This window comes from Aulostomus chinensis, chromosome 15, assembly GCF_037954235.1.
Source record: "Aulostomus chinensis isolate RoL2024-O1b breed Wild chromosome 15, RoL_Achi_v1.0, whole genome shotgun sequence".
Classification (NCBI taxonomy): Eukaryota; Metazoa; Chordata; class Actinopteri; order Syngnathiformes; family Aulostomidae; genus Aulostomus; species Aulostomus chinensis.
This window is the reverse complement of record NC_141334.1, coordinates 17,819,547-17,837,006: the sequence shown is the minus strand read 5'-3', so window position 1 is coordinate 17,837,006 and position 17,460 is coordinate 17,819,547. Positions and strand designations below refer to the sequence as shown.

The following is a 17,460-nucleotide window of genomic DNA, read 5'->3' as shown; positions in this document are numbered from 1 at the left end:
CATGTTCTGATAATATGAACACGTTGAAGCATCCCGCAGCAGGAGCCAACGACCCGAGCCTTTGATTTGAGGGTTGTTACAGTGTTTTTTCTGTTTGCTTCTGCTTCTTCATTTGATACGTAGTTACAGTTACCTTGGTTTTGGCTGCATGACATCACAGGCTTCCAGACTCCTAAGTGTCCTCTTTAAGTTAACAGTGCACTAAACATTTTGAAGAATAAAACTTTTTGGGGCGATCCATAATGACCCGTACTTCTTTTTCTTTTCTTTTTTAAGACATTAAATAACTTGGACAAACAATTTAATTAGCACTTGGATTATTGGGGGGGGGGGGGGGAAATTAAATATGTGTGGGTGCAGCCCCTCGGCAGAATCCTGGGTGCTATGGTCGCGTATATATGCGTGTATATGCTATGGTCGCGTATATATATATATATATATATATATATATATATATATATATATATATTAGTGGTGTCAACAATAATCGATTCGGCGATGCATCGTAATGCGGGGCATGGCCGATTCAGCATCGATGCGGCAATGTGCCTGAATCGATTATGTCGCTATTTGTTTTCGGGCCTCGAGAGAACAATAAAGTTGTCAAGTTTCAATTACTTCTGGTGGCATTTCCGGAGCAACGTCGCGATGTAGCCACATGCTCAGCGGCGGCGCTAGCTAGCGCAACAGCAGCACTGTAAGCATGGCTGAAGCGCGGAGAGATGACCGCGAAAGGCAGGTGATTAAAAACGCACCCAAAGTTTGGAAAGCGGACATATGGGCACACTTCGGATTCTATGAAGTTGATGGGAAACTAGACAAGACTTATGCGGTGTGTAAAACCTGCCACATGAAGATTAAGCACGTTGGAAATACAACTAACTTCACGAACCATGTTGATGGTTGGCATCCTGAGTTGGCTTCAACAACAACACATAAAGTCGACACATCCCAGCCAAGAAGTGACGAGTCACTGGTGTCAACATTGCCACACAACTCCGAGAGAGCCAAGAGGATCACACGATCGGTGGCGCGCTTCATAGCGAAGGATCTACGACCCTATTCTGTTGTGGAAAATGCGGGTTTTCGCCACATGCTTAAAACAATTGAGCCCCGGTATAAGCTACCGACAAGAGCTACCTTCACCGATTCTGTGCTTCCCGCATTGTACAAAGAAACCAAAGAAAAGGTAATGGAATCCATGTCTAAAGCCAGTCGTGTAGCAGTTACAACTGATGCCTGGACTTCAGTAGCAACAGATTCCCATGGAACCATTACTGCACATTATGTTAGCGAAGATTGGCAGATTGTATCACACGTGTTCCAGACAAGAGCAGTTTACGAGAGCCACACTAGTGCTCATATGGCGAGTCTACTCTTGGATGTTGTGGAGGAATGGCAGCTAACAGATAAAAGTGTTGTGCTGGTGACGGACAACGCCGCTAATATGATAAGTGCTGCTGAAATTGGGAAGTTCCCTCATGTTAAGTGCTTCGCGCACACGTTGAACCTCGCTGCACAGCGGGCGCTTCAATTGCCGACGGTCTCCAGGCTTCTGGGGAGAGTCCAACGTATCTCGGCATACTTCCACCGCAGCACAAAGGCAAAGCACCTATTTGAAGAAAACCAGCGAATCGTTCTTAAACTGACACGTCCTCTTAAACTGATAACCGATGTCACCACAAGGTGGAATAGTGCTCATGATATGATGGAGAGGTTTTTGCAACTGCAAGCTGCAGTGCATGCCACCCTGCTGTCACCTGCCCTCAGTGTAGAAGAAAGTGACATCGTGACTCTCAGCAGAGCAGATCTGGCTAACGTGGAGGAAGCAGTGAAGACATTAAAACATTGAAGGATGCCACTGTTTTTATGTCAGAGGAGAGCAGTCCTACAGTCAGCCTCATTGCACCAGTATATGCCCAACTCCTCCAGAGCATGTCAGACACTATTGGAGACCAACCACTGATCCGCGATGTGAAGAATGCCATCAAAACAGATCTCCTTAAGAGGTACAACAGTGGGGCAGAGAAGAAAATTCTTCACACATCCTCTGCCCTTGATCCTCGCTTTAAGGGGTTACCTTTCCTGACAGAGGAGGAGAGGTTGGATGTCTATGCAGGAGTGACTTCAGAAGCTGCATCCCTGGAGGTAATTTATATTCTTCTTGTAAAACTCACATAATAAATTTCAATTCAATTGTAATAATAAATGTTCAATAAGAAGCTACATAGTCAGCAAAATGTTAAGACTGAGAAAAATAGTTATCTGTTGTGATGTTAGCATTGGCTGAGAAAGTGCTGCTAACTGCTGTTTTTTGCTCTTATTTATTTGTTCAAACACAGTATGAGAAGAGACATAAGACAGAAGTAGATGAAGCGGCTCGTGAAACAGAAAGTTCAGGAATCAAGGAAGAGTTGCTGTCTGTGGATGATGTGTCCGACTCAGCAGGCCCCTCTGCTCCCAGAAGAAGGGCCTCATCGCTGCTTTTGAGTTTGCTGGGACCTGCTTTCAATGACATCGGTGAACCTGCATTCAATGACATCGGTGAACCTGCAGTACAAAGTAAGACTGTCGATGCCAGTGCTGAGGAGGAAATGGACTTGTACTGTAGATCCCCATCTGTGCCTCTCTCTGAGGATCCCTTGGAGTGGTGGCATCGCCATATGGGCACATTTCCTCTCCTCTCTAGGTTGGCAAAGATATACTTGTGCGTCCCAGGGACAAGTGTGTCAGCAGAGAGAGTGTTCTCCACTGCAGGAGATGTTATCACTGCAAAAAGAAGCACTCTCAAACCGGACCATGTTGATCAGCTTGTGTTCTTACACAAGAACCTTGAAATTCCCAAATGCTGAACTCTGAGAAGTTTTGATGCAGGCTCAGGTCAAACTATAGATTTTCTCACTCTGAAACAGATTGTTGATGATGTACTTAGAAGAAGTTATTTGAACAAATTTGTTAGTAGGCTAAGCCTACTCAATCAATTTTTGGTTTACTTTACAAGGCATTTCACATCTTGATATTTTGTTGTATGCAACTGATGTGATTGCCAGATAGGATTCTCATCTCAGGTATATAATTTCCATTTTCATAAAGCTGCTAAGCTTCTGTTTTGTTAAGAAATGTTGCACTTGACTTTACTACTTGAAATAAAGTTTCAAAGTAATAAGTGGTTACTGTGTTTAACTGAATGTTTTTATTGCTGGGTGCCTGTTGTTACGGTAGTGTAAGTGTAATTACTGATTCATGTTTGCACAGGAGTTCAGGAAGTGCCTTGTCTTAAAGCTGCTTTTTTACTGTGTGTGAAAAAGCACTTATGGTCAGTAGAATTTTGATGCATTGCAATGCATCGTAGAATCGAATCGTGAGGGCAGTGCCAATGCACACCCCTAATATATATATATATATATATATACATATATATATATACATATAATATATAATATTTGATAAATACTGACAGCACTCAGATAAATACTGATCAGCCCCTCCCTGCAAAAAAAAGTTTGCATGTGAGCACTGTTTTCTACTCCAAGTTACCATTATAAATACATGTTTCTTTCATTACTAAGGCTTCAAAATGAAGAAATTAAGAAGAGGTCAGAGACACAGCCTTCCAGATTTATGGACAGAGTCAGGAGGACAGGACCAAATCCTCACTGAACTGTCAGCTTTGGAAAATCTTACTCAAAAGATACGTTGGAATCACCCCAGGTGGGAAATGTGGGCAGGAAAAATATTCAAGGACAAGAATTTAAAAAAAAGAAATGGCTGTACACTGTATGGCACAGTGACGGAAGGTTCATGAGAACAAGGGTGTTGTTGAGGCAGAAAGAAAGGAATACATGTACTTCTCAATACTATGAAAATGATCAGTGTGATACAAGGGAGCACAAGCAGTTGGTATGAACAGAAAGTGACTGGTGAAAAGGCAACTGAGGAAAAAAAGAGGGTGAGGAAACAAGTGACAGACTCTGAGATGAAGGAAAGACTTGAAGAAAATTAACAAGAAGATGAAGAAAAAGGGGGCTGCACGGTGGTGCAGTGGTCAGCACTGTGGCCTCACAGCAAGAAGGTTCTGGGTTCAAGTCCCGGCTCCATCAAAGGATCTTCCTGTGTGGAGTCTCCTTGTTCTCCCTGTTCCTGCGTGGGTTCTCTCTGGTACTCCAGCTTCCTCCCACAGTCCAAAGACATCAAGAGGGGACGAGGCTGATTGATACTCTAAATTGACTGTAGGTGTGACTGTGAGTGTGAATGGTTGTCTGTCTCTATGTGTTGGTCCCTTGATGGACTGGTGACCTGTCCAGGGTGAACCCCGCCTCTCGCCCGTTGATGCTGGGATAGGCTCCACCCCCCGCGACCCTTAATGTGTAGGAATAAGCAGAAGATGACGATGGATGAGGAAAAAAGACAGAGTCTGAGATGAAGGACAGACTTGAAGAAAATTAACAAGAAGATGAGGAAAAAAGACAGAGTCTGAGATGAAGGACAGACTTGAAGAAAATTAACAAGAAGATGAGGAAAAAAGACAGAGTCTGAGATGAAGGACAGACTTGAAGAAAATTAACAGGAAGATGAGGAAAAAAGAGAGTCTGAGATGAAGGACAGACTTGAAGAAAAGGAACAGTATGAAACTGAAGCAGTTCAAGAGGAGACCCATGTGGATCCCAGTGTTGTAAAAAGCATCAATAATGACGGTGCCTGTTAGTAGAGATGTTGTGAAACCACTGGAAATGGAGGAAGGCATAAAGAAAACACACGAAGAAACAATGGTTGTGACTGAAACCAGTGGAGATGAAATGTCTGAGTGCATTCAAACTGACAGCATTTTGTTTGTGGATGACACCTTATTTTGTATTTGTTGACGGCCAAATGATCCTAATGAGCCGTCTGCCCAATGGAGCCTGCAAAGACTGGTGTCACCCTGTTTGTGTTGGCTTCCAAAGTATTCAAGACATTGCTGCCATATCCCCATGGCACTGTCCTTCATGTACCACAGATACCCAAACCTCAGAGTTTGGAGATAAGGACCAGGTGAAGAGACGGTTATCTTTTGGAAAAGAATTGCCCTCTTGCCCCCAAGAGTTCAGTGTAAGCCTGACAAGAACGGAGTGGGCAGCAATTCAGCCAGCTGACAGAGGAGGACACAGAACCTTGAAGGAAGGCTGGCTGATGTTATGAGCCACAAAATAGGCTCTGTAAACAAGTTTGGTGTCCTGTCCTTCAAGACTAATAAATAAAATGCAGTCCAAGTCCAAAAACTGAAAGTGTCTGTTGGAGGGGTAAGGCTGTCTGCAAGTTTTCTGGTTGTACAACTTACTTCCTGTCCATAGAAGAAGACCCTGATGATACAGAAGGTGATATACCTGTAAATGTCAACGTCCAGGGAACAATTAAACACAGTTGCCATGAACAACACACCCGACACTGTCGCCTACCTGAACGCCTCACACTCAAAGGACTGCCTGGTCAATGGTCTCCCATGCTGGTCCATACAAAGCAACTGGTATCCACGGATGAAGACAAACTTCTAGCAGGAAATCTAAATGATGTGAAGTCTGTCCCAGTGCTACAAAAGATCCATCCATCCATTGTCTTCCACTTATTCCTATTAAGGGTAAATTCTTGTGGCTAAACACCATTGGGCGCTTCAAAGGGACCTCATGGGATGCGTATGGACAGAGGAAGACATGGTTGCACGTCCTCTTGAATTCCTCACGACAGCAGAAATCCTGCAACGGTGCAAGAATGCAGCTTGTCCTGCCGTGAGAAGAAGAGTCAACTGTGTTGACGTGGTGTAAGGATTTTTTTAATCTGGAGAATTAAAATGTATACATGTGTTTTGTAAATCAAATGACTGGACTTAATTTATTCTAAAACACCAAATACAGTCCTCATATGTTAACAAATATAGAGACTGGTCATATTTAATGTCATCTACATAGCTTACAAGCGTTTTGTTTATTTGTTTCAAGGTGTGAGGACTTCCCTACTCTACAGGTGGATATTGACAGGTGGATGACTGCATCCCTTCCAGCTCCTAGTAAAAGGTCATTCTCCAGTCTGCAAACTGGTGTTTCATTCCTACAAATCCTTCTCAAATGCAGTTCCACAGATCTACTCCCTATTAATCAGTTTACTAGTGTTTATTCTGTTCTACCTTTCATCTCAACAGAGGTCCTGTCCCGTGCACTGAAAGGACAGTGCAGCGTGTCTTTGTGAATGGACAGCCATGTCTTCTACTGGTCTCAGTGATACACAAAGACAAGCTCAGTCACAAGCTGCATCCTACAACTTTGTCACTCCTGGTGACAATTCTTGGTGGGAAGTAAGTACTGGAAAGACTTTAAAGTTTACTGTGTCACACTTAGGATTATATTAGTATTATATACAATAATTTATTGTCACTGGTTTGACTTATTTATGTATTTATTTTTGTTATGTTTGAATTAATTTGTGACTGTTCATCCCATTTTTCCACTCTACTCTCACCATCCACAAAGGTACGAGCCAGCTGCAGTGACGTACCGTCTGGGAACAAGAAATCCCTTTGTGGCATTCCACAAACGAGGCCCTGAGAAAGGCTGGCATTTTTTTGATGCCCTTGAAGAACTCGTCAAGCCTGGCAAGGGAGAACTTGTCAATGTTGACACATTTATGAGGAAGAAACTTAAGGCTGAGTGTAATGTCAGCCACATTGTCATGATCAGGGTAAGCATGGACCGCTAATTGTGGCATCAGACTGTCTTGACTTCTAAAACTGTTTTTCCTTTAATTTCCTCTCCTTTTTCCAACATAAAATAACAACATTCATGTCTATTGGTTCACAATGAAGAATTCTAACTATAACGACTGTTGATCAGATTTGCTCAGCTTATTGCTTCTACCATCTTCAAACTCTGGTGACATTCACTGATGGAGAAATTTGGTTTTAGTAGAAAAATAATTGGTATTTCTCTCGCTTCAGGACAAAGCAGCAGAAGCAGTTGAAGCCAGGTGGCAAAAAAAGGAAGAGCTTGTAACCTTCATTGTGGACCACAGTGGTGTAGATCAGTGGTCCCCAAACTACGGCCCGCAGGCCGGACACGGCCCGCCTCCACATTTGGCCCGGCCCCCTGAACAATACCAGCGACGCATTTTGATTTTTTTTCCATATGTGTGTATTTGTATTTGATAATAAAATTGATAGCGAGCTAGGAAGTATTTTCATTGTTAACTATTAAGATGTGTTCACACCAAACGTGACGTGAATTTTCACGTTGCTTTATTCGCACGAATTTGATCGCTGGATCAATATGTTTATATTCGCGTCATTTGCCAACAAAGCGACACGACAATTCGCATTGCCGTTTGGTGTGAACACAGTCAGTCAGTCACTATTTCATACACGCATAGAACGTGACATTCTCTTCCACCCTTCTGCAGTCTGTGCCCCTATCTGGCAACCCCCAGAAAAGAATCCTAGACCCAGAGAGGGTGATTTGGTAGTGTCATCATATATTTCCTGACTTTTTTTCTGTGAAGAACCCATTTTATTTGGTAGTGTGGCTTTCTGGAAAACAATACATTTTTACGTTTAGGCACCCCTGCGATCTTTTTCTGTTACAAACTGGCCCCCCATCAGAGAAGGGAAAAGTTATGTGGCCCTCACAGAAAAAAGTTTGGGGACCCCTGGTGGAGATGATAAACTAAAGGGAAGTCTCTACTTGACATGTAATAAATTTACCATTCCTATGGAACATTTTTGCAACAAAAAATGATCAAATTACAGGGAAACACTTAACCTGATCCGTTTAAAAAGTGAAGGATCACCTTGTGATGTAAAGTCATGTGATGTGTTTAACACCCATGAACCAATTATGGAATCAGAGAATTAGAGATGCTGACTGCCTTGAGGAAAACCTTCTTCTTTTCAGAAGCCCCACTTTTCTTTGAAAGGCCGGTGGGTCCCAAACATCTTTGATGATGATATGCAGCTGGACAGCATTGTGAAGGACCTGTCAGACTTCCTTGACAGCTGGGACACCCTCTCTCCTGAAGTCTGCACCATGGTGTCCTCCAACAGGATCAAATATATCCGGACCATAAGGCTTTCAGAGGAAGGTCAGTGGCTATTTGACTTACATTTAGGAACATGAACACATGAATGACAGTATTCCTGTTCCTTGTGCACTACAATTAAGAGAAGTGTTGGTAGTTGAGATTTGACCTCAGAAGATGTTACATTTCCTGTTCTATGAAGCACATATATTTCTGTTAGTTTCCATCTTTCAGTGCAGTACACTTGACAAGTTACGCCCCCAAAAACCCACAAGATGTGAGTTCTCGTAAAAAAACAACATTTTTCTATCTATCTATAAATGTTGCCTTCAACATAAAAGCAGAATCACAGACTCATGAAAATTAAGTATTAGGAACTTAGTTGACTTTGTTCGAAGGAATTGTACAAGACACCAACAAACGGAACGGCTGAAAGGTCCAAGCAGGCAGGAAGAAGCTCTTAAAAAAACTATTGAACAATCTTTGTGACAGAGGGGCAGAACCAAGGGGCAGCAGCCTCACATTATAATACATAACATTATGCTGTTATGCTATTGATGTACTTGTAACACACCTTTCTAAATGAAGAGTAAAGCTATCAAACATCTGAATTAATTTCCTTTTTGTAAAGTATGTCTAGGTGACACAGTGCAGTGTGCTACTCATGACTTGCAGGTCTACATTGTAAACTCTTGATCGTGGGGTAGAATCAAGATCATGTCTGCAGGAAGGCAGGAGGTCAGGTGGCGAGCAAAGGAGGGAACACAGGACAACTGGTGGCTCGGAAAAGGAGAGCAGGGTCTGAAATAACGGCAGATGTTAGGAAAACCAACAAACTGATCACTCATCAAAGATTCATGAGTTTGATGAGTACTGACAGAAAAGGTTCCCTGTACATGTCCTCATATTGTTCCAATGAAAACCAAGCACACTCACAGCTAAAGGGGTTGTAACACAGGCAACAGTCAAGGCTCCACAAGAGGTGAGAAAAATGACAGTGTCGGAAGCTGTGGGAGCGGTGGAACGTGGGCCGATGGAGCAAAGGTGAGGGCGCATCCTAATGTTGGGAGGTACATCTCCAAATGACCACTGTGTGGAGATGTGTTGAATGTTTCTCAAGAGAGAAACATACATTTCTACTTTTGTTTTGAAGTGAGAAGGAAGAACTATACATGTTTCTCCCAAACAAGATGGAGAGACGGGTGATAGAAAAATCCGGTTCTCGACCTGGACCTGTTCTGAAATGCACCTTTTTGGCATTCATTCATCGTCTTCTGCTTATTCCTTACTATAGTAAGGGTCGTGGGGGGGTGGAGCCTATACCAGCAGCCTTCAGATGAGAGGCAGGGTTCACCCTGGACAGGTCACCAGTCCATCACAGGACCAACACATAGAGACAGACAACCATTCACTCTCACAGTCACACCTACGGTCAATTTAGAGTATCAATCAGCCTCGTCCTCTCTTGATGTCTTTGGACTGTGGGAGGCAGCTGGAGTACCAGAGAGAACCTACACAAGAACAGGGGGAACATGCAGACTCACACAGGAAGATCCCTGATGGAGCCGGGACTCGAACCTGGAACCCTCTTGCTGTGAGGCGACAGTGCTGACCACTGCACCACCGTGCAGCCCATTACATGTTCCATACACTACTAATTTACTCACTCTTTGTCTTTGTCCATGCTAACAGTTTTGAACGTACATATTCCCCTGAGTGAATTTACATGCAACAGGGAGAATGCCTTCCTCCCACACGTTCAGACGTGGTTTTCTTTATTTAATATGGGATTTTGACAGCTCCCTTCTCCTTTTTTTAACGGAACTCCGTTCCGGCCATGAATATTTTACCAGAACTGCGTTACGGCTCACTTTCACCCCTGTATATATATGTGTGTGTGTGTGTGTGTGTGTGTGTGTGTATGGATGTGTTGATTCAGAGTCCGTCGGTCACATGACATGGTACCTACTTGGAAAATCAATTTATTTAGCATTCAAAATTCCTTTAAAATAAAGGGATCATGAAATTATGAAAGAAGAGGTTTGTTGTCGACTTATTTAGCGATGTTATCTAGAATTGAATTGCAGTCTCAAGGAATATCACATTAATATATAGAAGAGGAGATTAAACTCCAATACACAGGTTTGTTTCCGTGGTCCAGTCTTCTCATATCTACATGACTTGAAACAATAAAGTGAGATGTGACGGTTTCGTGAATCATGGCGAAACATCAGCATGCAGCAGCCCCTCATAAAGCTCTGCAATTTTCCATCGCTGGGGTCGCTTGTATGCAGTGACAAAAGTGAAGGAGAATCGGATGAAGCCCCTGGGAAAGATTGTTCAAGTGTAAAGTCAGTAAAGTAACTGCCAGACCACCTGGAGGAGCAACGTTTCATGAGTTTTTTTATTATGTTGATTTGTTTTGAAGAAAAAATGAATACGTTCCTGGATTTGAGCAGGGCCCCCACACTGCCCAGTGTTCGGGTCCTAACCAGGAAATATTTTAACTTCCCAATCAGGCACTGAGCTGAAACTGCTTCCTTGACTGGGCGGTGATTTGGTACCAGAAAAATCCCAAACAAAGCATTTGTTGATGACTAGAAATAAAAAGTGTGAACCCAATAGACCCAAGCAATCCAAGCTTCAGAAGGTATTTGCAGCATCAAATGATATAAGATGGGCATATTTCTAAAGTTACATAAAAATACATGAATGCTTATTAAAAATCTTACTACTGCATGGAGGAAATAATGTCATATTTGGAAGCATGGACACCGCAGGGAGTTGAACCCCATTCCAGTCGTATGGAAGTACCTCTACCAGTGTCTTTTGCTTTTTTATGACATTTGGGGAAAGAAAACCTTCATTAGCAACAGCATTTGATGTTAATATGCAAATGTCTATTCTGGTGTAGGAGGAACTCACAAGTGTGTTAAAGCTACATAGAAAGGTGTGTGTTTTGTTGTTGAATGTCATTAAAATGGATGGAAATATGCTGTTGCAATGAAGGAAAAAAGAACCCCTGGAGTGCTAAAGGAGAAGATTTTGGAGGACTAAGTTCTTGTAGGTTTAATGTGTTTAAAACATTTCTGGTTTAATATAAAAAGATGAAATAGAAGTCAAAGGTTCTATTCATCCCCTTCTGCTACTGATTGTGCTAAGCTAACTAGCAGTGAGCTGGTCTCTACTGCAGGACACAAATGTGTCTGTCTTCTTGTCCTGCTCTTTTGATGAAGGGCCATAAAGTGTATTTTCTAAAATGTTGCCATGTTACATGCAGGTGTGTATTTAGCTTGTTGCCATAGTAACATGCTAAACGTTACTTACCTGAAGAGACCTGCTCCACCAAGGCTACACCCAGATATAAAGGCTGGTCTACCTTGGTCTCTTTGCATCGGTCTCATGAGTGAACAGGGTCAAGCATCGGCAGAAGGACCCTGACGTTGCCTGACCACACCCCCGCGCAAGATCTTGCTGCCACCCGAGGAGAAGAGAGGGATGAGGAGGTGGGGGGGCTCTCACGCTTGACGAGGGAGGAGAAAGACAATGCAGGGTTGAGTTTATTCCCTCATCATCCAGCATCCTCATCTCATTAAAAACATCATTCAAACAACCGACACTCCGTCCATCAATCAAATCCACACTTTGGTTAGGAGTTCCTACCTGGAGGTCCTCTGTCCCGACTTCCTCTGTCCCCGTCATCAGCCACCAACACCAGTGACCTCTGGGTCTCTGAGGTCGTGGACTCTCCGTGTCCCGTCCCAGTCTGCCTCCTCCTGTGCTCCTCTCTCCACCCAGAGGTGGGCTGTACCCGTCACCTCTGGGTCTGTGAGGGACTGGATCCTGCTGGGTTGATGTCTACAGCTGCCGGTGAGCAGCTGAGACCAGCAGCTTCATCAGGATCTTCATCCCATCGCTGTCACTCAGGTGAACCTTCACAAACACCACACTCAACGTAAATGGACAAAAATCAACACTGGACTTTGAAGACATGAACTTTTACTGTCAACTACAAAGAGATGCATGTCACACATTTCCTGCTGCCATCACCACATCGGGTTTACTTACGCCATCTCTGCACCACAGCTCACGGCGTTGCAGGGGGAAGTGCTCAGCAACAGGCACGTACTTCACACCTGAAATAAACATCACAATCACTAATCATTAGAATGCCTGCACAGATCGTAGAGACACTTTTGGTTCTGCAAAAGCTGATAATGTGTTTTTGAAAGATGGCTCAAAAAACAATGTAACTATGGAAATGTGACTTCCACAAACTGTAACCAGCAAAAGGCAGTAAATCATCAAATACCAGTAAGTTTGATTTCCTAGATACGTGCAGGTGTTTTTGGATGAACACATCAACTGTCACATGCAACTATTAACAAAGACTTCCCATTGATCCAGAAAAGTAACATGATTCAGTTCCACAAATCAGACACAAAGAACCCAAATCCCTCAACCAAGAAAAATCACAAATAAAAAAGTAGCCCAATTTACAAACGTACTCACCCATTCGTGCAGCCACGTGCTGAAACTCCCGGCGCAGAGCTTCCTGGTGAGCCACGTCAATGTTGAGACGTGGAGGGAAGTCAAGAACAAAGACCTAAAAAAACAGCAGATGAAATCAAACTGCTCATCGTACACATTTAAATATTCTCTATGCATGTCTAAAAGTGTGTACAACCTACCACATTTAACCCTATGATAAATGACTAAAAACAAACAAACAAACATTAAAAGCATCTACGTACATTCCTCCAGCGCCTGCAGACGGAGGTCAGGAGCAAGCCGAAGTCTGCTCCTGCCTGGCTGATGGTCCTGCTCCTCGTCAAATTGTTGCTAGGAGCCAGGAGGCAGACGACCTCGGGTGAACGGGGCACCACAGCGTGGAGGACCTCAGTCCTCAGCTCAGCGGCGCTGGCCCCTGGTGTTGACATCACACCGAAGGCCAGTCTTCCCTCAGGCATCCTAACGAAACCATCAACGACTCCTCGCAGGTGGGAGTCTCCAACGATCAGTCCAAACTGAAACAAAACAACCAGTTGCTTGGAAAAATAAACACTAAATCATGTTGACTTGGACTGATTTCATTTCAATTCCACATCACTTCTACCTTCTGGTGTGGAGACTCCACTGGAAGGATCAGCTTGTGGCTTTTTCCCGTCAGCTCTGAAACTGGCCATTTCTGGACAGCGTGCCGGTAGCCAGTACCGTAGCCTGTCAGGAACCAGTGGAAACACACAGATTTAACTAGGAGACATTCTTGGTAAACCAGGCCTTCTACAAACAGGGAGTATAACAGGCACCTTAAATAAAAGCAATGTTCCATGGAGTCGCTGGTACATACGTGCATCATGGTGGAAGCGAGGCTCCTGTGGCTCCCAGGTCACAGTTGACCAGGTTGTAGCCCGAGAGCGATGGCCACGGCCACGAGGCATCTAGAAGAAGAAGCCCTGACATGAAATAACTCAAGCAGTCACAAAAAACTTGTTGATGCGTTTACATACTTGGTCCAAACCAAGGAGCCACAAGAAGCTACGTGACAATCACCTCAATCAAATCAATATTCATGAACCTGCATTTTAATATCATTCCTTCTGAAATTCTTCATGATCGCGCTTGTAGTGCTGCTTCAGTCACAAATTACTACATGCCATCAACAAGTCACGCTCCTGCATGTCTGTGCAAAAAATATCCCTGATTACAGATGGTTGTTTTAGAGAAATCTGCAGAGTTTCACCAGGAGCCACACATCAGCAAATCAACGGCAAGAAAGAGGCTCATCATCGAAAAGGCAACGCAATGTAGGCCCGGTAATCTACTGAGACCAAGTAGGATTCTATAGCATTGAGAAGGGTTTAAAAACAACATCCTGCTGGCACAACATGCTTGTACATTTTGGTGAATTAACTTTGTATTCATTCAATAATATTAACTTCAAACACTGGGGTACACTGAAGAGCAAACACACTCACCAAAGTCAGAACAAACCCCAACCAGCATTAACTTGCATTCGTATTTGCGTTCTACATACATTCCTCTCTGTTATTGACTCCGTTGATAGACGAAGTCAAGCAGTGTTGTCCATTATTTAACTCTACAGAAGTTCACATCTGTCCTCCCGCTGCCAGCCAACGAGAGAGAAGCGCTTCTCCCTCCATGCGCGCTTTAGGAAGCTGGAACTGCAGAGGCTAGCTAGTTAGCTTCGCGCAGGTTAGCGTTAGCGCTGGAGTTAGCACAATGGTTGATGTGAAGTTCCAAAACCAGTCGGTGCCTCTGTTGTTGTATAAGAGTTCGAATACTTACATTTCTTAAATCTTTTCAGCCTCTTGAAGTGGATAAAAGTTTTGCTTTACTGGGCGCTGTTTTAGTTTGAAGGTGCTCGGTCAATCACACAGTAAAATAGCTCTCATTGTGTCTGATTATAAAATTGCATGAACACGACGCTAAAATGGAATCCTAATAAATGCAAGAAAAAATCGTTGAAGAAGAGGCTGTTTTTCGACAGTTGTTGAAGGCGCGACAACACTCACTACTGGCATTCACAGTGCTAAGCTAACCGACAGCTAATAGACTTTAGCAGGTGTCTCTGGGTATATGTCTCCTTGTTTGCTGGTAGGAGAGACAATAAATATATATTTCTCTCCAAAAATACTTTGAATGGCTTCATTATGCTAATAATTCTTCACACAAACATTTAGGGAGCTCTACACACTGGATGAGATCCAAGATTTGCACAAGCTTCTCAATTTGTTAGCCACTTACCTTGTTCAGAAAGGGTTTGGTGCTGAAGAGAGGAAGAAATAGCAAAGAATGTCTCTGTCTCTCTCAATCGTGTTCAACCAAGGTTGTAGCAAAGAAGTAGGACACTTCCCGAGCTTATATATAGCAGCTGAGTTCATAAACAAACAACTGATGTCATAGCCAATAGGTATCAAGAATCCCCGGCAGCATCCGGTGGTTTGGGCGGGGCTTACCTCCAGGGGGCGGGGCCAGAAATATGGCAGGAAGTATACATTTGAACAAATATGAATCTGGAAATTAAATGAAAATTCTGTTTTTCCCCAAGTCAGAAGTTTACACAAACAAAAAATATATAAATAAATATTTTATAGAGTTTTTTTAAAGGAATTTCTAGTTAATTATTCAATATCATTTATTCCTCATTGCACTGCTTTTTATAGAATAACAAAGCACAGTAAATGGATGAATGAGAGCCATTGCAGAAGCAAAGAGTGTAGATTTAATAAATTAAATATTCTGCATTAATTTTAATATCTAGACACTAGGACATGTCTTTCAAAATCCTTTTAATACCTCTGTCAGTGACGTAGAGTTCATTCTCCAAAACATCTGTTCACACATAAAAATAACTTATACGTGAACATGAAATCAAAGTTAAAATTTATAAGTTTTGTAGGTGAATTTTTAAGTATATTTTTTAGTGATTTAGAGTTAATTATTCAATATTTTCTATTCCTTATCACACTGCATGTCATAGAATAACTTAGTAAAGTTAATTAATGAAGGAGGACCATTAATTAATAATAGCATTAATAAATTAAAAATTAAAATTTATTTTAAAAAATCCAGGTAACAGAAAATGATTTATGAAAAAGTCTTTTTGATACCTTTGCCAGTGACTGGGTCATTCACTGCAACATCCGTTTCACATCAAAGTGAACATTAATTTTTACTTAAATTTATCTGAAGCCTTGTTGGTCAGTAGTCAATAAATGGATATTACAGTAAATTATTAATAATCCAAAAGAATTTTTCTCAAAGCCACATTTAATTTCAGACCGTAGGCTTGGGATTTGAGATGGTTTTATATTTTCTTAATGATCTTTTCTCAAGTGGAAAGTTGAGAATGAGAATCTCCAGTCCTGGAAAAGTTGAGGAAAATAGTCTTCCCAATAATCTTCCAATAAAGCATAAAATTTCACTATAATTTTACGTTCACTTATAAGTTATTCTTATGTGTAAACAAATGTTTTGGAGAATGAACTCTACGTCACTAACAGTGGTATTAAAAGGATTTTGAAATACATGTCCTAGTGTCTAGGTTTTTAAAATGAATTCAAAATATTGAATTTATTGATTCTAAACTCTCTGCCTCTGCGATGGCTCTCATTCATCCAATTACGGTGCTTGCTTATTCTAAAAAAAGCAGTGCAATAAGAAATAAATAATCTTGAATAGAATAATGAACTCCAAATTGCTAAAAAATCTCTTTCTCTGTCTTTCACACTCTCTCTCTCTTTATATATTGTTACGTCCCCTAGGGGCCTCTTGGGCCCCCATAGCCCCACCCTTCCCGCGCGACCCCTGGAAATGCTCTGACAACTGCTTTTTACAGTAACTGCCCACTGCAGTGCTAACAACAGGGAACAGGCAGACATGCAAAAACAGATCATCAGTATCACTCAATGATTCATTCTTCTTGCAGGCTCTCACTGGCAGACTCCTCAGAGACAGTCTCTCCCTGGAACTCACTCTCATCAATGAGTGGCTCTGAGTCTGAATCTTCCATGGGCAGGGGCGGATCCAGAGTTTTTCGGGGGGGGCGGGGCAGGGGGTACCAACACTTACTCTGGGGTGGCCAGCGTCACCTTTCCGGACGCGGTGCTGCCAAAAATTTTTGGGGGGGTTTAAACCCCTCAGTACCCCTGAAATGCACAGTAAACTACATTTTGGCACAGTTATACTGATCCGGATGGTCTCTCCCTTGGTGCACCTGGACGTATTGATTGACATACAGTACGACTATTTTATTAAATTAATTAGCTAGATTTTTATTTCATTTATACTTCTTACAGCATAACATGTAGATTATCAAAGGCATACTATGAAATATACTACAATGCCATCAGTTTAATTTAATTTTGTAATTAAAAGTCAGAAAATTCGCAAAACAAACTACATTTTAAAACATTTTTTCCATGCCTGTAAGTTCACCTGAGCGAGGTTGGTCCGACTCCTTATTGGTGTTTTCTTCCACACCTGATCCGGATGGTCTCTCCCTTGGTGCATCTGGAAGTATTGATTGACAAACAGTCCTACTATTTTATTAAATTGATATTTAAGTTGTATTTTCTACACTTGCACTATAGTATAAAGTGCAGATGTTAAACAAAGGCATGCAATTAAAAAGAATACAGTGCACACATCAGTTTTATTTAGTAATTAAAAGTAAGTAATTTAACAGTAAAATAATTCAGAATAACAAAGAGTAATATGGGGTAAGTATGACAAGATTTCACGTCATTTTCACCTGGAGGTCCATCGGTGCTGTCCCCGTTTTCAAGCTGTGGCGTCTCAGTCCCCCTCCTCTTGAAAAAACTTATAATGTCTCCTTGTTTTCTTTTCATCGTGGCCCCAAGACAGAGTGTCAGAGGGACCAGTCACCTGGCCAAGAAA

At 42.2% G+C, this 17,460-nt stretch overlaps 1 protein-coding gene across 1 annotated transcript; it reads left to right on the top strand.

The window, feature by feature from the left end:
* Nucleotides 1-487: 487 nt before the first annotated feature.
* Nucleotides 488-3,127, top strand: LOC147249013 (E3 SUMO-protein ligase ZBED1-like). The gene is made up of 2 exons (XM_086227063.1): nucleotides 488-2,148; nucleotides 2,343-3,127. The coding sequence occupies exon 1, from the start codon at nucleotides 704-706 to the stop codon at nucleotides 1,850-1,852; it is 1,149 nt and encodes a 382-aa protein (XP_086083189.1). The 5' UTR covers nucleotides 488-703; the 3' UTR covers nucleotides 1,853-2,148; nucleotides 2,343-3,127.
* Nucleotides 3,128-17,460: the final 14,333 nt, after the last annotated feature.

Bases quoted from the DNA above. Each gene is read 5' to 3' on its own strand.
- LOC147249013 (XM_086227063.1), top strand. From the start codon at position 704: ATGGCTGAAGCGCGGAGAGATGACCGCGAAAGGCAGGTGATTAAAAAC.